We start from the raw sequence: 20,556 nt of genomic DNA on the forward strand, positions 1-20,556 counted from the left end.
TGCCTCTCGTAGCTACTCTTCCTATAAATTATTTCCTTTACAGTCGTGCGGAACCATTCCGATTTTTAGCCATCATCTCATCCCTTACACCTTATTCAATGGATTAAGAGGACAAATAGATAATGTTGGTTTTTGTTTGTGTGACTACTGTTGCTACGGCTGCTGCTGCTGCTTCCGTTTTTTTTATGCTGCATCCCATGCTGGCTCATGTTTGCTAAATAACTTATATCATTTTACCAACCAAACAACACTACCTAGAGTCGGGCACGTGGTGCTGCTGTCTCGAGGACACCGACGTGGAAGTGTTTGACGAAGAGTTTGCTTGCTTCAGTTCGCGGGCTTTGGCCGCATTATTGCCAACGCCACCACCACCAGACGGTGGAGTTTGGCGGGACGCTCTGCGCTCAACTGGGCCACCAACACCTCCCCCTCCTCCGGTGCCCGACTTGGTCGAGCTACCACCTTTCGCTTTGCCGGACCCGCCGTGCCCGCCACGATGGCCCAACGGATGCTGCTGAGACGACGGATGCATCATGTTCGGTGTATCGTCATTCGTGCCCCCGTTGGCGGAATCGGCACCCAGCTTGAAACTATCACAATTTCCATCCTCCTTGCCGTAGTTACTGTCCGTAGCACCAACGCTGCCACTACCATCCTGCAGCAGCTCACCCGTCTCGGCACCGTCGTCCGATGCTGGCCTTTTTACACTACTGTTAACGGTACTGCACGTACTACCACCAATGCCTAAATTCATTGAACTCAACTCATCAGACAGCTCCTCGTCGGCGCATTTGTTAAACGGCTGCACGTTTGCGATGGTTGATAACATTAAAGCTTGAACAAATTGGGATCTGCAATGTAAAAGTCGGTTAGATTGATGCACCATATTCGTCACGTTTCCAGTTTTACCTGTCCGCTCTATCACGTCCCAGCTGTGTTTGCTCGGCATCGTCCATGGTGGGCACCATGAACCGGGCCATCAGAAACTGCGACTGTTGCGCACTGGAACCGGCGCCGGAGGCACTTCCGACCGAACCCGGTACATTGCAAACCCCGACACCGGTAGACACCATTGGCAACGAGGAGGATGCTGCGATCGGTCCATCGCGTCCACCGGCGGCGTTCAGTGTGATGATTGTATGGTTCGGATTGGCTTGTGTCGCACCGATCGCATTGTTGTTGACACCGGTTGCGTTCGGGGCGGAGGACACGACGGCCGGTTGCTGCTGTCGTCTTGGTAGTCGTTCCAACTGTTGACGAGCGGCCTTGGAACGAGTAAAGAAAAAAAACAGATAGGTAAAGTTAACGTTTTCGATTACTTAACGGAACACTACTGCACCGGGGAAGAGGCTATTTTCCGCTTAAGTTCCCAATTAATTCGTTTTATAGCTCATAGGGTCCTAACGCTAGTGCATCGCTCACCAAAGAGACTAAACATTAATGGCTGATACCTGTCGAAAATCAGGTCCCGTCAATAGCGTATTTGAACCGAACCGAACTGTTTGTTGACGAAACCTAGCAACGCAAAATCCAGCCTAAAGCAAAATAATGCATGACATCCTACATACAATAATGTTCTAAATTTAGGCGTAGCAGCAGAAACCCACCGAAAAATTCCGTTAGCCAATTGTTCGTGCTACCGCGAACGCGAATGTTTTAGCAACAATAAATCGATGAAGATGAGCGATGATGAAGAGAGACTAGCCCTTTCGGAACGTAGCGTAAATTGTTAGACACTACGAGAAGGTAGATGAAATTACGGCCGTGGGGAAACAAGCATTTGTCAATTAGGCAACTTTGGACCGATTGCGAAATAATTAGAGCATCCAAGAACAACATATAATCAGGCAGACAAATTACCGTGGTCAATAAACTGGCATACAAAATGAGGAACGTGTAACAGAAAAAGGTTACTTCGAGAAGCATGGCCCATGGATGGCGCCAAAGGTGCACTATGATTGTTTCGTACATTGTTCTGATTGCATCGACTGTATCACTGTTTTGATACGGCAACGTTGTTACGAATACGCGCACAAGCATCAACATAAACATACAGGCAGCTAGACAGGATATAGATAAACGAGAGCACGGCTCTTGGATTATCGATGTTACTGCCGTAAGACGGACACGGTTGTACTCCACAGTGCTGGGGCGCTTCTTGCCACAAAACATACAATGATACGAAGGGAGTTTGCTTGTTGAAAACAAATGTTGGTTGTGTGTTTGTGTGTGAACGGCCAACACACCACTACTATTGCTATAGATGTAGTAGTAGTAGCTGTAGTAGTAGTATTGATGATGAACTTAAAAAAGTACACTATTTGTGAGATGCAACGACAGAATTTGCCCTTAACAATCTACCAAAAACGCAATCGGAGGAATTGCAGGAAGGTGTGCGCCTGGAACAACACTGCGACGTGCTCGACTGCTGCTACCGCCAACGGAATGCATCGGGGAATGCGCTTGCAAATGCCCGATGGAAGGGAACAGAGTGGCTTTGTATTGCAAAAGAGACGTCGTCGTCCAAAACGTGTCCCCACACGAATGGCTTGGTTCTGGCTTTTCGTCCGCGACCGATACCGAACGGTTGGAAGGAGCGCGGGGATGATGCTCTATTTTGAATTTGGCTGCTTCTATCACCGTGGCGACCCGATGTCACTTTCAACCCTCTTTTCTCTGCGTTGTCGCACAACTTAAACTGCACTACGGTGTTAAGACTACAACGAAACGAAATTCCAACACGATTTGTGGTAGGCGGTGGAAAACCAAACCACCGCTGGAAGGAGCTTTGCAAAGCCAACTTTAAGCGCGATTGTTTGAAACGATGGAACGCAAATGCTGCTGCTCCAAACAAAGCAAATCCATCGTGCCACACAGCTTTTCGTTTCGTTTATGGTAAGGACGAGGGAAATACTACCGAAACGTTTTCGCGCTCGGGTCGTGTTGGCGAGTTTCTCAGTGGCTAAATGCATCGCAAATCCCGATCCCGCGAACACACACCACCGTCCTCATAGAATAGCCGTCAGATGATGGGTTTGCAAAAGGTATGCTCGGTATTCGTACGGTGACGGTACCAGCTACCAATACACCCCCAACTACCGTGTGTTGTGTAATTTTCGGTGCGCGAATTCGTCCCACATTCGGTCATTTCGGCGCAGTTAGTTTAAATTTAATACACAAACGCTTTTCCTTCAGCTTCACCAGCTGAACGGACAGATAGATGACGGATAGAAAGACAGCTAGGTGAGCACGGTTCAGCACACAAAAAAGGGCGGAAATATAAATTTGCAGCATTCTTTTCTACCCTTTGGTTGAGATCTCATTCAAAATCAGCTGAGCTTTGTTTACAATATTGGTAGTAATAGTGCGTCTGCTTTTGCCTAAGCTTGGCCTACTAGGGAAACGCTAGCACACTTACGGTGACTTGCTGTCGCTCGAGCTGAATTTGCATTTGTAGTTGCTGCAGCTGCGATGGTTGCGGTGCGCCTCCACGGCGAACATTGGACAGCTGCTGCAGTAGTTCTGCAATCGGGTCAACCGACTCTCTGCCCGACGGGGACAGCGTGGACAGACCGCCACCGGACGAGCTGAAGTGCATATTGGAACGCCTGGATCGTGGGCCACCAAGTGCACGGCCCGAGTGGGGCATTCGTCTAACACCTCCATGGCGGATCGCAGACGGTTCATCGTGCACGACAGAGAGATCAATCTTTAGTCAAGGAAACATTACCGACATAGCTATATCCGTTGCGGCTGTAAGAAATGATTGATTACAGGAGACTTTTGATCATATCTTCTGGTCAGCAATGATGGATTAGTTGAAAATGCCCAACGGTAAAGGATAAAAAAATATGGAAAATTACTTTATAAGCACAATTAGTAGCTCAAAAAGCCTCAGAAGATATTTCTTCTCATTTAAACCTGATATTTTGGTGACGTTTTTAGTAGTTTTACTGTGTATCAGCTATCTTTTCTCGTTAAAATTTAAATTACTAATCGTTGTGACTGATACGCATCCTTCGAATGACAATCATTTTAGACATTTCTACTGTAACCGATAGATGACTTTAACATGTCAATTCTATAGTACGAAATGTGTTTAAACATATTCCAACTCTTGCAAATGGTTTATATAGTAATTATCAATAAAAAAATGCTTGAATAGCTTGGACATTCTAGCATCATTTATCTTATCAGTTGATTGAATATTGACTGTCCCTATTCCGGGTTGGTAGTTTCCGACTTATATTACAAAATAAAAGCCCTATTCCAACAATACTAATCCACAGCCAATAAGAGTTGTTGAGGGATGTAGTACTTCTAGAACACCTCAAGGGTAAAGTATTCCAGTACTATTTCTTTTCTAACTCTCTCTCTCTCTCTCTCTCTCTCTCTCTCTCTCTTTCTCTTTCTTTCTCTCTCTCTCTCTCTCTCTTTTGTAGGCGTAACAACCTTCTGGGTTCTAGCTGGATAGTCAGTCCTTGTTACGGGGGATTGATCCGGATGGAATTTTGGATCGGTCCTATCCCGGCGCAGCTACCAATACTCCACCAACCGCCCCTTTTTCCACCCTGTTTCACCATCGACTGCTTTCTATTATTATTATTATTATCCTTCGAAAGAAAATGATCGAAAGTCTCAACCACTATTACAATAAATCAATTTGAAAAGGATATCAGAAACGAGATGAGATCCCGGGAACCGCTCCGATGTTCCAGGCTCAGGTGCCGTGCAAAATCATCCGTCACAAAGTTGGGCTCGCCACCGGGCAGTGCGGCACAAACCGGACATACCACCTCCAGCCCGGTATCGGTGTGTTCCGCGCTGACATGCTCCAGCAGTGCCGAATCGCTCAGCCCCATGCGCTTGCAGTACGGGCAGGTGAAGGACTGTGGCTGGTCGGCCGGTAGCACTTCACCTCCGTAGTACAGCTCGAAGTCGGATTGCGTTAGTATGCACTGCATCGGGTGATCGGTCGAGTGACGGGTTGTGGTCGCGCCCTCCTCATAGCAGCTCGCGCACAGATCGTAATCATAGCAGATCAGACACTTGTATCGCCTTCCACGGAAGTTACTTTTCAAGCACGAATCACAGCTGACCCCTAAAAGACGGAAAGTGAGATAGGTGTAAAGAAGAAAATTAATTAATTTCATATGCCCTTTGTACATTTGCCCATCGCTTGATGAAGACAATCGGAGGTTAAAGATACGCCAAGGTTTAGATGCGTTGTTTGTTGCCATTCCATTTTGCTGTTCGTATGTAAACGGGGGAACACCCGATGATTCCATTTCGAAACGATCGATCTCGGGTGGGTTATCCGTGGTGTTTATTTTACACAGCACGCCAACCATCGCGACAGTGAGGCGTTTGTACTGGGAGATAAACATTGAGTCAGTCAGATAGCCACACACATGCTTCCTATTGGTGATGGCCACACATCAGCCGCAGTACAGAGCCGTATGTGCACAGGAAAAAATCCGCTATATTTAGCACAAAGAACGCTCTTACACGCTCATTGCTCTAGAAGAGTAGGCGAGTACTAACTCGCTGTGTGTCGTCATGTGTTCCAATACAGTTCCCCCACTGCAATGGTCATGAATCGATGGTAGAGAAGCGGTCATCTTTCCAGGTCATTACAGTAAAATGCACCCAGCCGCCTGATGTTCCGGTTGCCAGTGCGTAGTAATTGAGATCTGGACCCAGCGATCGAAACGGCCGGGATTTGTACGCACAATGACATTCCGCTACAACGTCGCCATTTCCGATTATTTGGTTTTACAAAAACAAATAAAAACCACCGTGTCAAACCAAACTGGCTTCCGTCGCCTTCTTTGATCATAGAACGGCACAATATGTTTTCGGGAGCATGGATGTGTGCGTTTGTGTGTGTGTGTTGTGTGTTTCCCCTTTTCCCCACACTCGATGCTCACCGGGAATTTGTCCGTCAACGTACGGCAACGAATGGCAACAAATCCCCAACATCTTTCTGGTTGAATTTTTGCTCTTTCGCCCAAGCGCCCCCTGTTTTTTTGCTTTGAGAGATTGATCTTTAATTCATTTTATTACCTTCATGGCGACTCATTATTTTTCACTCCCTAGACCCCGGCACCAAAAGAGCACACACTACTTCGGCAGCAGCAGCAGAGACACAGACAGCAGGCGAAACGCACGCACACAACAGAACGAAGGCGAACCAATGCAATTCCTCACTGTCGCGCGCGCACACACTAGCGAACAATTTTCACTACTCACTAGCTACTTGCTAGCTAACCACCGTGCGGGCACCTCGGCCTACTCGACCCTTTTTGCAAGTGGAACTGCACGCCACCCTACCCGGGGGATTCTGATCGCTGTTGTCACGATAAACCGCCCCAAAACACGGACACGATTCACTTCCCAGTGTGCTCGCGGCTACTGCTTCCCTCGTCGTGACACCGACAATGTGATCGATAGTGGAGCGGATTACCACCACTCGACCATCCGTTCCGTGGAACAGAGAGACTCCCTATTGAATATGGACACCTTGCACGTTCGCCCCCACCCCCGTTGGTGCACCCACCTGGCTGGGCACCTGCGACACACCGTTTGACACAATTTTCACCCCGAATAATGCACAATTTGTTCGCTTTCTTCAATGTGTGTGCTTCAGCGGTAAACACACATACACGATGTACGGAACACACACACTCACGCGCAATACTAATATGCACGGTTCACACACCGCGCACGCACATACACAACACGCACCCAACACACGCTCACGCTCGCACTCCTAAATAGCACAGCGCGCAATGGGGCCTGCTGAGGAAAAACTATTCACATAATCGTTTTGTGGTAGGAAATATGTTTTCCCCCACTGTGTCGGTGTGACCCACCACAACACCACACAGTCACTATTGGTTTCGTTATGATTGTAGCAACGCAATGCATCGACATATATCCAGCAATGTAGTACAAATTTGATTTCTTTTCCCTGTTTAATGTCGATTCGGAAAACTGACGACACACTGGAACGACGATGGGCACAATAGCATTGGAGTTTGCCTTTTTTTATTTCCCCCTACTTGCCACTTTTGGGACGAAATTGGAGAGCGACGTTTTCACCTCTTTTTTCTTTCGCCTTTCACACTAGCGAGGATGGCTACGGTATGGCGATATTCCTTCGGGTTCCGTTTCCGGATCGCGAATTTCAAACACGGCACGGGGAAAAACGGCTAGAATGGAAAATCTTGCACAGTTTCTTCTTCTGGACGAGAAATCATTCCCTTTGCCCGTGATGACTCTCTGCTTTGGCTTACAACTCGCACCTCGATTCCAATGTTCGACACTGCATCTACACAATCTGACAGTTTGACAGCTGCCAATAGCTTGGCATGCGGAATCGAATAGAAACATCCGTTTTTCGGTAGCTTTCCGTAATAAATCAGCTTACATGACCTCTTCTATATTACAGAACTATTTTTACAATCGCAGTTCTTCACACGGTGGACTTGTAAAACTGCAAGGAGGGCGTAAATTGGGTAATTTCATCTTTCCTTCATGTAGTGTCCTACCCCCTTGTCACGAAACGTCACACTGATCGTAAATTCACCATCACTTCCAGGTTCTTTCTCAACCTTGATTTAAATTCAACGGTTGTGTTTTTGTTGAACTGCCGGATGGTGAATTTTTTGTAGAAAACTATGTATTCCAATTGAATCGTATTGCGATAAAAATGGGCATAAAAGATCTGTGGAATCTTCTGACTCCTCACATGGAGCGGAAGCCGTTGTTCGAATTGAGTAATAAAGTGGTTGCTATCGATCTTTCCGGCTGGGTGTGCGAAAGTTTGAACGTCGTCGATTACTTTGTGCATCCGCGGTTTTACCTTAGGTCTGTTTCCCTAGCTTTACCCTGCTAAATTCCGCATTTGTTGATTAACTGTTCCTTCCTTTTGTAGAAACTTATTCTTTCGCACATGTTATCTTTTGCAAACTGGAATCGTACCCGTCTTTGTGCTGGAAGGTACCGCACCAGCATTAAAGTATGGAGTGATCGTTAAGCGCAATCAGATGCAGTTTCGTGGAGCACGACCAAAGAAGATTGCAAACTGCGATAAAGCGACCTCGTCCAGTACAGCCGCAACAGAAAAGGCTGGTAAACCGGTGGAACAGAAGCGGAACCGGTTTCACTACGTCCTGAAACAATGTGAGGAACTGTTAAGCGCTATGGGTCTGATATGCGTACAAGCGCCCGGAGAAGCGGAAGCTCTCTGTGCCTATCTGAACCAGGACAATCTCATCTACGGTGTGATCAGCCAGGATTCGGATTGTTTCGCGTACGGTGCCGTACGAGTGTTTCGCAACTTTTGTGCCTCGCAAAGCGGTGGTTCGGTTGATATTTACGATTTGAAACGAATCGATACCAGTGTGCTTCGATTGGGACAGGAAAAGATCGTTGCTATGGCACTGCTGTCCGGGTGCGACTACTGTCCGGCGGGTGTTATGGGTGTGGGCAGGGAAATGGTTACACGATTCATAGGCTGCTATGATAATGGTGAAATTTTACCTAAAATTCGCTCATGGCGTAAAACAGCCGATCGGTTGACGGAACTGGAAATTCGAGCAGAGGATAAAAACATTTGCTCCGATTGTGGACACGTTGGGAAGCAGCTGCAGCATCGTAAGGCTGGATGTTTGGACTGTAGGACAAAGCCGGGTTGTAATGAAATGCGCTGGAAGCAACAACGATGTAACATTAAAACTGAACTGGATATTAAACGGAAAGCGCTGAAAGATCCGGACTTTCCGCATGAACCGATCATAGATGAGTTTCTTAAGAGACCATGCGAATTGCCAGCCCTGGATTTATCATGGCGGCAGCCAAATTTAGTTAAATTCATTGTAAGTACCTCGTTGCAACGGACTAATAGTAATCGTTAAAATAATCATTTTTGTTTGCTTGATTTCAGAAAAGTATGTCCACTTATCTGCAGTGGAATGAGCTGTACTGCTTTCAAAAGTTATTGCCACTGTTCACACGCTGGCAGGTGTACGTGACAAAGCATCCGACGATTAAACGTTCCAGCGTATTCCTCGATCCGGATCACATTAAGAAGAAACGATCTCCAAAAGGTATCGCCAGCTATGAGATTGTATGGAAGGATGCAAAAAACATGTTCAGCGGACTAATTCCACAGCAACAGATTGATTCGTATCTGGCCGAGGCGGGCAATACGTTGGAATCCTTATGGAGTACTATCGAACCGCATGATCTGGTACAGGATGCATATCCGGAACTAGTTGAAGCTTTTCTTACAAGCAAAACAAAGGGTAGAAAGAAGAAAGGACCTTCTACAGTTGATGGACAAGACAAACCCAAGAAAAAAGCACCAACAAAGAAAGTGAAAGCCCAAGTTCCGCTAAAGGATTTTCTTGCAAAATCAAAGGACAAAAAGAAAGCAACGGAAAAGGAGGAACGAAGCAGCGGAAGCGATTTCGAAAATCGACCAAATACCCTGAATCTATCATCTGAGGATGAGTTTGATTCGGTCGACCATTTCCTTAACTTCACCGCCGAACTGGAAGCGATCGCAGAAGATCGCACCGCAAACGATACCTTCAATTCGTCTGCTTTAATTGACCGTTTATGTCGTCCAAACTATCTACAGCAAGCACTCGAAGAATACATGCAAATCATCGAAACGGAAAAAAGGAGTAAAGCGTTACATAATCTATTGTCCCAAAGTGTTGCCTTGTTGCCTACGTTGGAGCAATCCATGGAACCGACGGAAGATCTTAGCAACGTCCAACATCGGATTGTTCTGAAACGAGACATACTAAACGCATCAATTGGTAGTGGTTTTGGTGTACAGCTGAACCAATCCTTAGGACGGTCGACAGGAGCAAGTAAAAAGAAGCGTATGAGCTTCTTTTTTGAACCAATAGACATTCCACCACCGGAGCAACCAGAGGTTGAACATGAACCGGAAGAAATGGATATGTTCGAGTGTACTCTAATGCTTAAGGATCAAATTGTGGTTGAACCATGCGAAGACGACGATGACATCAACCAGACGATCATTTACGATATAGATTTTTAATGCTGCTTATTTCGCGTTAAGGTATTTTATATTTATGTTTCTTTTTTATGCTATAAATACACACACACACACACATCTACTTGGGATCATGCGGTAACTTAAAGCCTACCATATCCGCCGTTTCGCGGATGCTTCGTTCACCCTTACCGCGATAGGTTTCGTTTAACTCCTTCAGTTTGCGTAAGCTTTCCAGATAGCAGTGATACGTTTCCGCAGTAAACTGCAGTTCCTCCTTCGCACGACAGTGTTGCTGCTCCGTCGTTTCGAAACGCCGATACTGGTCCAAGATGTACTGGGAGGCCAGTGAATACGCACCAGCACCTTCACCGGAACGAATGGCTTTCAGTTCCGATAACAGTTGCTTCAGCGTTCTACTGCTACTTGCTGCACGAATAGCGGTTGCCATGGTGATATTGATGTTTACTCAAATTCAAGACTTGCCACAGCCTGTCGTGATATGAGCTCTAGATCGTCCTGCTCGTACGACGGTTCGTCAGTGCAATCCCAATCGGTTTGCACGTTTGGTGCACTGTCACGAAGATAGTGTAGTGAGGTATCGTTGAATATGTCCGTAAAGCGAAAGCTGTTTCGTAGGGCAACTTCCCGATACAAATATGCCGCTCGTAGAATGTAACCCGCGTTGACTCGCAGCAAGCGATCGGGGTTATTATTCACCACTGTGCTGAAGCTGTTGCAAATGAGTACAACGTTCGCCAAACGGCGTGGATCCCAATTCTTCCACAACAAATTGTTGACGATCTGCTTCGGACAGTGTGGCAGGAAGAAGAGTGTCCTGCGGTCTGCACTGTATTTACCTTCAAGATTGTCGTGCAGCACTATCTCCCCAAGAGTGCGCAACGTTTCCACCTCCGATCGGCTAAACACTGGGTCAAAAAATTGTGCCCTGATGTCGAGATTCGTCTGTTGCCGCAAACACCGAATAAACGCTAGCTGATACCGTGCGGTGGCACACTCGTGAAAGTTACCTAACCCAAGACAAACGATGTTCTCTGTACCGATTAGTACCGGTTGGATAATTTCCAAACACTCCCGGAAAAACTCGGACTGTGAAATATCCGACTCGGCCGTCTGCAGTTGCTTGCTGAAAATGTGTTCAATTTATATAATCACACAAGGTACATGTCACATCTCAAAAATAAACAACCGTCTGTGAGGATCGACTGTTGGATACGCACATTATTGTTTCCCGGCAGAATTCTTTCGAGCGTTCTGGATCGGTTGGAACACTGTTGCACCGTGTTCGGGGCTTGTTTCGTATTTTCGTACGCTGCTTTCCTTTTTTCGTCACAACTAATTTAAAATCCAATTCTTTCGCAACGGAATCTACCTCGCTCATTGCATTGTTTACTTTCTTGTTGGGAGCGTGTTTTTTGAAGTTTGCACCTCAAGCAACGTTCACTGGACATGAGCAAAGACGGATGAAAACACACATTCGATTGAAAATTGCATAGTAGAATGTTAAATTTGTTTTTTTTTCAAGCTACAGCATGTTAAACATATACATAACATTATCAATCGATGGAAACATCTGTGCGGCCAGACTACCCTTACTACAGTGATGTACAAAAAACATCATCACGGATACTTATAGTCGTAGCATAATCTTGCCAGCAGGCACGGTTGAACCAACTGTTGATTTGCTGCACTATCGCTTTTCAGAGGGCGCAACCTCAAGCATCAATGTGCATTATCTTCTGCCGGGGAATGTCGAAAGCATCAACAGAACCACATTTCGTTTCAGTTGTTACGATTGATCTTTTCTTCTTTATTGGATGTTTAGTTTTCATGCATGATTTTTGATGTTTCCAGAAAGCTGTAAAATCTTGCAAGGACAGAAGATTATCGTGTTGGTTTTTCTCCACCTTCCAAAAACAGTCATGATGCCTATAATGCTGGTTATTCTTCTATCTCACACGCAACTGCCTGCTGATGTTCTCTTTGCGCGTGTTGCTCCCTCTATTGTTGGTACCGTGCTACCGAAAAGTTGATAACGTAACTGCAAACTTTACGTGAGTATTGGTAAGTTACACACACAATTGTAAATGATTGTAGATAGCGATTTTGCACCGATTTTTCATCCGTATCTTGTTTGTTGGAAATGTCACAAAAATAGTACTTTCTTCCCTGTGTGGGGGCCGTAATTAAATGCTGACGGTAATTTTAAAAGTCTCAACCTGTCCCTCCTGCAACACACACTCTCTCTCTATTGTTCTAACCTTACTATACGTCACGAAAAAATCCCGCACGCTGCGCTCAGTATAAATAACGCTACCGTTTAGTCATAAGTCTTCTTTTACAGGATGCTGTGTATCTCGCGGGGTGTCAATGAAAGCTTAAATCAAATTGAACAGAAATTATATAAACGATGCTGATCTGCCTCAACAAAACGTACACACAGACTCTCGTCGCGCCCTTAGAACTTCTCTTCCTCCAAACCGTGCTTGAAGCAGAGCAGAATAGGCACGGAATCGCCATCGATATCACGGTACTCCAACATGGCGATCAGACCTTCGCAGTCCATCGATTCACCGGTGAAGAACTGCAGGTCCTTGAACCGACCTAGCAGATCCTTCATCACTTTATTGATATTAGTTTTGAAGACTTCCACCTCGCCAGGGGATTTCTCCTCAAGCCGGGCAACAAGCCTGTTGAAGATAGAGTGAAATATTTGGTATCAGCATCATTCTATGGGCACTAATCGAATAAAGATGGCGTAGACGCGCATTGCAAATCGGGGAAAACCCGCACACTTACTTCTTCATGTAGTCCTTCAGGTAGGTGGTGAACTGCTTCTTGTCGGAAAATCCAGTTTCCACCAGACGATGGTTCAGGACGATATCCACACCAGTTTCGGTGGCCGATTCGGTTCCTTCGTCGGCCTCCTCAGCGGACGGGTTGGCACCATCCAGCTGTACATCGCCCATGGTGCGGGAGACATGCTTTCCGTACACCTCGTACATGACATCGTCCACCAGCTTCACCTTGTACGTGTCGGAGAACATTTCGTCCCCTGGAAATAGCAAAGGAAAAACATAGGAAAACGCATCAGTGTTTCCGCCATAAGCTGAGTCATCCGCTGGAGCGAAAAAAAGTGCCGCGAACGATGACCCCTAACCTCAAAATCGATTCGTATCCTTTTGTTTACGTTTTCGATACTTGTTCAGGGGACGCACTGCGGACAGCACACTTGAGAAGGGGTTAACATATCTGCAGTTACAATATCGTCGCCTTCAGTCATTTTTAACACCATCTCAACGATGGCATTTCTGCCTAGCAACTTGCAAATGGAATTCTTCTACCAACTATGGACTTAACACGTACACACATACGCCATTGCTGTCACGCAGGGCATCGCCTTCACGCAGCAACACAAGCGGCTTCTGGTAACTACTTTGGCGGCCTGTTTTACCCCGTGAAATCACTTAAATTCATCGACACTCCATACCCAAAACGTGTGTTGGGGCCTTCTCTATAACTTACCGGTGAATACATCCTTCCAGATTTTCATTTTTGTTGGAAGATGGAGAAAACTTTAGTCCAACTAATAAAAACTACGATGCGTCCACCTGAAGAGCCTCACCGGAAAGAAAGATCTGAAGTTCGTGACGTTGCGATGTAGACCCACGGACCCATATCCGGCGCTTTGCACTGTGGGCTGTCGCCATAAAGAATTTGGCGTTGGGAATTTCCAAAAATTATAGAGCTGGCAAAAGCGAGAAAACAGACATCAAAATAAAGCTTACATAAGCAAATAATGGAAGACAATTTATTATTTATTAATACTTATAATTACGTATGTAAGGCGATTTCATTTGTAGAATGAACTAGTTTGTAAAAAAGCAGGCCAATATTTCTATTATTTTATATTTATTAAAAAATATCATCGATGCAACACCCTGTTCAAGTTCCATTGTCAATCACTTTAACACAGTGGTTGACTACCTTTCAATCCGTTTTTTCTATTTTTTTCAGTAATTACGATAATTTATATCTACAACATTTAAAAATAAAAACCTGACACAAGAAAATTTAAAGTTAATTTGGTGAATGCACTTCGATAACGACATTTGAGAAATGTCGTTTTTATTCTGATATTGACAGTGATTTCTCCCAAAAATTACCCTATTTTTGACCGCACTGTAGCTACTGTGCACTGTCATTTGTGGCCACACATACAAAACATTGCCAACAGTTTCTGCACAACTTCTGATTCTTCGCTTCTAATATATGCATGTTTTGCATATTTCGTCGGTATTAACGGTGAAACGACTGCAGAACTGCTATCAACACAATCCGAGAGTTGCAATGGTGTCGCTACACGTACAAACCATTGTCAGGGCTTAGGAACAGTAACCACAACCGGAGCAGGACGAGCTCAGCAGTCTCGCAGTGAAACCAGGGGCTTTATTCATTATTCCCCAACTGCCTTAATCAATCTTCGAACCCATATCCTGCTCCCATTAAACACCATAAGCGGGGTAATAACGTGGTCCGCTAAAACTACCCTTATACCGGTACCGGTAGTGATCATCTATTCTTCGCCATTCACACTGAACCAATGTCACATCATCGTTAGAAACCAAGCTTGAAGATGTCCTCGCCTGATATGCTACTCCCGAACGAACCGATTCTGCCGGTAGACGAAAACATAGCAACGGAATGGCAACCCATAACACTGACGCTGGTAGAATACCCTAAAGGTAAGCATATTGGTCGGTGGCATGTTTGGTTCCCAACTCTAATCCGGAGATTTGGTTTTCCTCAGGTGATCTTATCGGAAAGCTGCTAGCATGGATAAGTCTAGCGCCACTTGGTATCGGTGCTGGATTCGTGGCATTAATACTGTTCCGACGGGATCTGCACACCATCGTGTTCTTTCTAGGGACGCTAGTGAACGAGTGTTTCAACATCCTGCTAAAGCACTGGATAAAAGAACCACGTCCGATGTCGCGGGCCCAAATTTGGACTGAGTATGGCATGCCTTCATCGCACTCACAGTTTATGTGCTTTTTTGCCACCTACGTACTACTGTTCATCTTTATAAGGTATGTGCATTTGATGATTGAAGTAGTAGGTCATTCGATTAACCTAACCCGGTACCGGTGCTCTCGTCGTTCTTCTCCACAGACTGCATCACATAAACAATAATAATAGCGCAAGGTTCGAGCGGCTCGTACGATTGCTCGTGCTTGCCATTTGCTGGACGGCAGCGTTTCTCGTCTGCTTCGGTAGGATCTATCTACTGTACCATACACTTTCCCAAGTGCTGATTGGTGCCCTCGTCGGTACAGTGATGGGAGCGCTATGGTTTCTGCTAACCCACTTCGTCCTCACACCCTACTTTCCCATGGTGGTGCTGTGGCGTGTGTCGGAATTGTTTCTATTGCGAGATACCACCCTCATACCGAACATTCTCTGGTTCGAGTACACGGTTACGCGTCACGAAGCGCGGGCCCGATCGCGGAAACTAGTGAGCATGAAATCTCAGTGACGTTTTTGGTCACCCTGACGACGATACTCGTACATCAAATAGCATCAATAGCAGCGCCGCGTTCTTTGCACACTTACACCATCTACTAACCCTAAACGCCTAAGCAAAGGATTAGCGAAGCAAAGCAGCAATATAAGTAGGATGATGGAAAAGGGAAAGATTTTGTGCTTGTTTGAGCCATCGAAGTCAAAATTGGAACGGAGTTACCCCAACAATAACACACGTTGGACAGCGCTCGTATCATGACACCACAAATCCATCATCGGATCTGCTTAGGTAGTAAGAACATTAATACTTAACATGAATTAGAAATTCAACACCGATTTCCGAAGCAAACATTTACTGTAGCGTGAAGAGCGGGTTTGATTTGCCTTCGTATGGCAAACTAAGGGATAGCATTAAAAGGTAGTGCAGCATGAAAGCAAAAACAAAAGGACAAACTGGTAGCAAGCTGAACAGTACGAAACGCACGAAAGCACTCCTTAACCAACTTGCCGGGCGTTGCATTCTTTATGAATTAGCAAAAATCAAACGATTAAAGGAGCTTTCGTTCTTCGGTGCGACACCAGTTGCACGTGCACGTGCACCAGACACACAGCAAGAATATAATGTGATGATACACCGTTTGAGAAAACACTAGAAAACGAAACAAAAACAACGTTGGACACTGGAAGTGATCGATTTTTTTTTTTCGATTCCTACGCACGGAAAGGAAAAATAAATAACAAAACGAGCTGAAGCGAAATAAGTTTGGCAGCTCGTACGACTAATTACGAGTTTTTTTTTTACCACTAATTTGGGAAAATATCTCGCAGATATGAACTCGTGTGCTCGAAGGATTTCGGAATACGTCGTGGGAAAAACGCCCTATAACCTAGTTCAGTCAAACTCGGTGTCCCTCTGACAGGTAAATAACGAATACCTCTTGATGTTAGGACTATTTGCTTTGTTTATTTCACATATGTAACTGAAAGGATAAATAGGGGGGAGGTGCTAGAGCTCTCAACAACGTGAAATATATTGCCAACCGAAAAAGCTGGGAGATAATGGAATATCATTCGATCTGTGACATGCGTGATACTCGGATGCCTCAAGAATCCCTCAATTCAATGGCATTACTCTGCAAAAGGATCAAGCTTACTGTCGTACTCCTCTTCGAACGGGTTTCTGGCGGCGGAACGATCCGTTTGTGATTTTCCCTGCGTCGGACCAGTTCCTTCGTCGAAAGGATTTTTGGTATTGTCATATTCTGCGTCATCCTCATCGAAAGGATTGCGTGCCGTGGTGGCGATCGGTATTTTAGCGATATCTTTCGCACTGGTAACGGCTTTCGTAGAGGAAACGTTCGATTTTTCGAATGGATTAAGCGCTCGGTTCAGTTCGGCGCCGGTTGGTGGTCTCGGACTGCCATATGGTGATTGCATTTTCGGACTACGGTCATCTCGGAGCTTCATCTGCTGTTGCGCGATTGTTGCCGCCTGTTGGCGCTGCCTGATGCGCTCTTGTTCCATCAAACGGAGGCGCATTTCGTTTTCGTGCGATTCGATTCGTATCTGAGCCGATCGACCTTCGTCCTGGCGGAGTCTCGCTTCGCTGGTGTACGGTGCCGGCGTTTGTGGAATAACACGCGGTTCGTACGACGCAACGGGGCTAGCTTTCGCACGTTCAGTTTGTTTCGGTTGTTCCATAATCTAGTGAACAACAGAGTAATATTAGTAAGTAAGAAACGATGCTTTTGAAAGCAAGATAATTTGTATTACGTACCTCCATCTGTGGATCTCCTTCCTCTACAATAAGCAGCTTGTTGAATAATCCGCGCCCGAAATAATCGGCCACCACGGAGAATGGTTCCGGTGAACGATCGAGCAGATCGTGAAACATTTCATGCTGATCGCGTGCCTCACTCTGCGCTCTTAGTGCCTCGATCAGTTGGATATTGTTTTTATTGCACACTGGACAGTCCCGTTCCGTATCGGTGTAGCTTCGAATACAGCTGAAAGGGTTGGGATAGAAAAGAACCGATTTTACTACATGATACGTTACCCGTACGCTACTACCTTCGGCTGATGCTTACTCTTGGTGATAGGAATGTTTGCAAAGGAAAAACAGTGCCGGCATCGACAACGGCTGCTTACACGCATCACAGGTCGTGTTTTGAAACTCCACGTTACCCTCCTGCAGGTGCTTTATGTAACGCTTAATAGAGGCTGATTCCTCACGGTAGGTTCGCGCCTTTTCCTCCTCACTGCGGATGGTGTCCTGTTCCTTCTGAAAAACCTGCATGAAATAATCTTTCACCGAGAGAAAGGCGGGACCTTGATCCACCGCCAAACAATCGAGCACTTGCAGCGGAGCTTGTAGTCTTTTCTGGGCTGTAAAATTAAAAAAAAATTAGTTCCACACAATACCCCCCAATTTCGGTCGGGAATACTCACAAATGACTTGAAGAATTTGGTTAAACAAATGCGGCGGAGCTTGTGCATCGTTTTTAAGACCGTTTAGCGTAAGCAACCAGAGGGACGTATTGTTGTGAGCTAGCTTGCGACAGCACCCCAATAACTCCTCATACTGGCGATGTCTCAAGTAGTGCCGTATGATGAGATGGTATAGCTTATCCTCCTCGTACAGATACATAACGCCCGGCCAGAACTCGTGAACACGACACTGCGCCAGGGCATGATTTCTGTCGTACCGCTCCGTGTTGTATTTTAACAAATCTAGTAACTTTTCCTCTACCGACGCATTTTCCTTCCATTTGTACAGATAATGCTCGATTAGCGTACTGTACACGCACTGGCTGCTGGCAGGCACGAAGCGTGTCAGATGTTCCAGGAAATCGATCAACAGCTCCGTATCGTCAAATAGGTGAATAAAGTCTTCCGGGTTCCCGTGACCACGTTCATCGTTTAGATTTAGATCCGACAACAAATCAGCTACCGTTAGAGCGTCTTTGCCTTGCGTCGAGTTCCGGTTCGAGGCATATTCTGTGCACAGTTTCTTCAGCAATGCTATAGTTCTCGTGGGACAGTTTGTCATCAATACCGATCCATATCGTTTAATGCTGCGTTCCGCGTCCGTACAAGTTAGCGATTCGATGTAGCTTAGCGCTTCCTCGAACTGACCCATATCTTCGGTGAGTATACTCAGGCAGGCGTCATGCTTTCGGTGTGCTTTCGCCAACTGAAGTGCTTCGTCAACGTACGACGCATCCCGGCACACCTTGATCGCCACATCAATGTCGAACAGGTTGGACTTTTGATCGTTTTTCAAAAACTCCTTCAACTGGGTCGTTCGATCGAGCCGAGTGAAACAGTTCAACAGCAGTGTCGTGTGGTCAGCGGTAGCTCGTCCCTGTGCGTGTATCGTCTGCAGATAATCCGTGAGATAGTGTATGTGCCGTGCGTCTAGGAAGCGCTGTATCACGTACGATGGTTCCAGATGACCAATGGTTTTTGCATACTGTTCCACCGCACCGGCAAAATCGCCCTTGCTGTAGAGATGGTCACCGTACTGCTTGAAAATACCCGCAAGACCCTCCGCATCGTACTGATTGCATTTGGCAATACGCACAGCAATGTCGTACAGATTTTTCTTAAACAACACATTCAGCTTACTCTGCAGATCTTTCTCGTCGAGATGGAGAATCTGTTTACTTTCGGTCAGAATGTAGCAGGTGCCGAAATCGGTTAGAATCGCCGAAACCTCGTCAATGGGTGAGGTGAAAACGATGAATTTGTTCTGTATGTCGATCACGGTGAGATTAAACCCACCGGGACTTCTTGGGTTGCGCATCACCACCAGCAGATGCGAGCGATACCAGTGTAGAAGCGTTTTGTTACCCTCGAGCGCATAACACGGACCACGGCCATCCGACGTATAGCAGTACACTGCATCATCCAATCCAACCATAAAGTGACCCTCGTTGTGGCCAGTCTGTAACGCACAGCAACCGACTGGTTTCTTCATTGTGGCCAGAATAACGCGAATCTCCTTGTCGCGGCTGTGCAGATTGTAGAGATACACGCCCGAGTTCGAGCAGACAAACATTTGTGTGTGCTTGTGGCAGTGCTTGAATGCGATTCCGGCTATATCACTTGTACCGGCCGTGAGCTGTTTGAGAGTTTTCGATCGATCGCGGCTAATGTCTCCACGGTACAGTGATATGTTGCCCTGCGCAAAACCGATCGCCATAAATTGTCCTCCCTCCGAGACGGCCAACGCCGTTGGGACGGATACCATCGTGCGTACCGTGCGCAAACATTGCGCTCCGTTAGCCGCGGACAGCTTCGACAAGTTCCAAACCTTGAAAGACGGACCGTTTATATCCTCACCCACCGTTACGAGCAGGTTGTTCGGTTTCGCTATGTCGCACAGCAGTATAGAACCTTCGTGGCCTTTGAAACTAATCACCGACCAAGTGCGGCTAAATGTGTGAATGTTTCCGTTGGAATCGCAAATCACTATCAAGCTGCTGCCATTTGCCGTTGCGGTAATCTTCGCACCCTGTAACGCCCCGGATACGTTATCTTTATCTACTCCCTGACGGAGGTCGAAAAAGTTGAACTTGCGCCACTGTGAAATACGATAAAACATACGATTTTAACCACACTTTCAAACGACTAACAATCCACATCATTACCTCGAATATAGCCATTACGGTATTGGGTAGGTGCCTTTCGGCAAAAAGGGAAAGAACTTATCCAATTAGTGCAATTTTCTGCAATGCTGCTGTTCCTTGTTGTTGTTCTAGGACGGTGAATATGTTTTGATGAGCAATTTTCTCGCTCCTGTCAGTTCAGTTGACACTTTGAAAGTGTTTTTTTGTCTCGGTTGCGGATTGAAATTGTTTTTTTTTGCGATTTTTCGTTAGCAGGATGGGCCGGTAAATTTTTGAAGATATGATTTAACTTCATTTATTTAAATTAGCTTCATTTTTACCAAGCTCAAAATATATTTTGCAAAA

General features: G+C 45.9%; 7 protein-coding genes across 7 annotated transcripts; 2 read left to right on the plus strand and 5 right to left on the minus strand.

The window, feature by feature from the left end:
* Positions 1-209: 209 nt before the first annotated feature.
* On the minus strand, positions 210-6,082 carry LOC128719641 (E3 ubiquitin-protein ligase KCMF1). The gene is made up of 5 exons (XM_053813268.1): positions 6,067-6,082; positions 4,677-5,101; positions 3,419-3,688; positions 910-1,265; positions 210-851 (listed from the first exon to the last, which is right to left on the minus strand). Exons 1-5 carry the CDS (start codon positions 6,080-6,082, stop codon positions 251-253), a joined length of 1,668 nt encoding a protein of 555 aa, XP_053669243.1. The 3' UTR covers positions 210-250.
* Positions 6,083-7,714: 1,632 nt separating this feature from the next.
* Positions 7,715-10,081, plus strand: LOC128707587 (flap endonuclease GEN). Its single transcript, XM_053802544.1, has 3 exons — positions 7,715-7,872; positions 7,940-8,882; positions 8,951-10,081. Exons 1-3 carry the CDS (start codon positions 7,715-7,717, stop codon positions 10,079-10,081), a joined length of 2,232 nt encoding a protein of 743 aa, XP_053658519.1.
* Positions 10,082-10,157: 76 nt separating this feature from the next.
* Positions 10,158-10,487, minus strand: LOC128709398 (protein FMC1 homolog). Its single transcript, XM_053804395.1, has one exon. The coding sequence runs from the start codon at positions 10,485-10,487 to the stop codon at positions 10,158-10,160; it is 330 nt and encodes a 109-aa protein (XP_053660370.1).
* A 14-nt stretch (positions 10,488-10,501) lies between these two features.
* On the minus strand, positions 10,502-11,444 carry LOC128717803 (SRR1-like protein). The gene is made up of 2 exons (XM_053811479.1): positions 11,278-11,444; positions 10,502-11,183 (listed from the first exon to the last, which is right to left on the minus strand). Exons 1-2 carry the CDS (start codon positions 11,436-11,438, stop codon positions 10,502-10,504), a joined length of 843 nt encoding a protein of 280 aa, XP_053667454.1. The 5' UTR covers positions 11,439-11,444.
* A 1,071-nt stretch (positions 11,445-12,515) lies between these two features.
* On the minus strand, positions 12,516-13,610 carry LOC128709399 (translationally-controlled tumor protein homolog). Its single transcript, XM_053804396.1, has 3 exons — positions 13,583-13,610; positions 12,857-13,112; positions 12,516-12,747 (listed from the first exon to the last, which is right to left on the minus strand). Exons 1-3 carry the CDS (start codon positions 13,608-13,610, stop codon positions 12,516-12,518), a joined length of 516 nt encoding a protein of 171 aa, XP_053660371.1.
* Positions 13,611-14,693: 1,083 nt separating this feature from the next.
* Positions 14,694-15,593, plus strand: LOC128708611 (dolichyldiphosphatase 1-like). The gene is made up of 3 exons (XM_053803591.1): positions 14,694-14,802; positions 14,868-15,147; positions 15,230-15,593. The coding sequence occupies exons 1-3, from the start codon at positions 14,694-14,696 to the stop codon at positions 15,591-15,593; spliced, it is 753 nt and encodes a 250-aa protein (XP_053659566.1).
* Positions 15,594-16,708: 1,115 nt separating this feature from the next.
* On the minus strand, positions 16,709-20,247 carry LOC128708374 (vacuolar protein sorting-associated protein 11 homolog). Its single transcript, XM_053803349.1, has 5 exons — positions 20,233-20,247; positions 18,029-20,165; positions 17,668-17,965; positions 17,358-17,586; positions 16,709-17,284 (listed from the first exon to the last, which is right to left on the minus strand). Exons 1-5 carry the CDS (start codon positions 20,245-20,247, stop codon positions 16,709-16,711), a joined length of 3,255 nt encoding a protein of 1,084 aa, XP_053659324.1.
* Positions 20,248-20,556: the final 309 nt, after the last annotated feature.

Source organism: Anopheles marshallii, chromosome 2 (genome assembly GCF_943734725.1).
Source record: "Anopheles marshallii chromosome 2, idAnoMarsDA_429_01, whole genome shotgun sequence".
NCBI classification, from domain to species: Eukaryota; Metazoa; Arthropoda; class Insecta; order Diptera; family Culicidae; genus Anopheles; species Anopheles marshallii.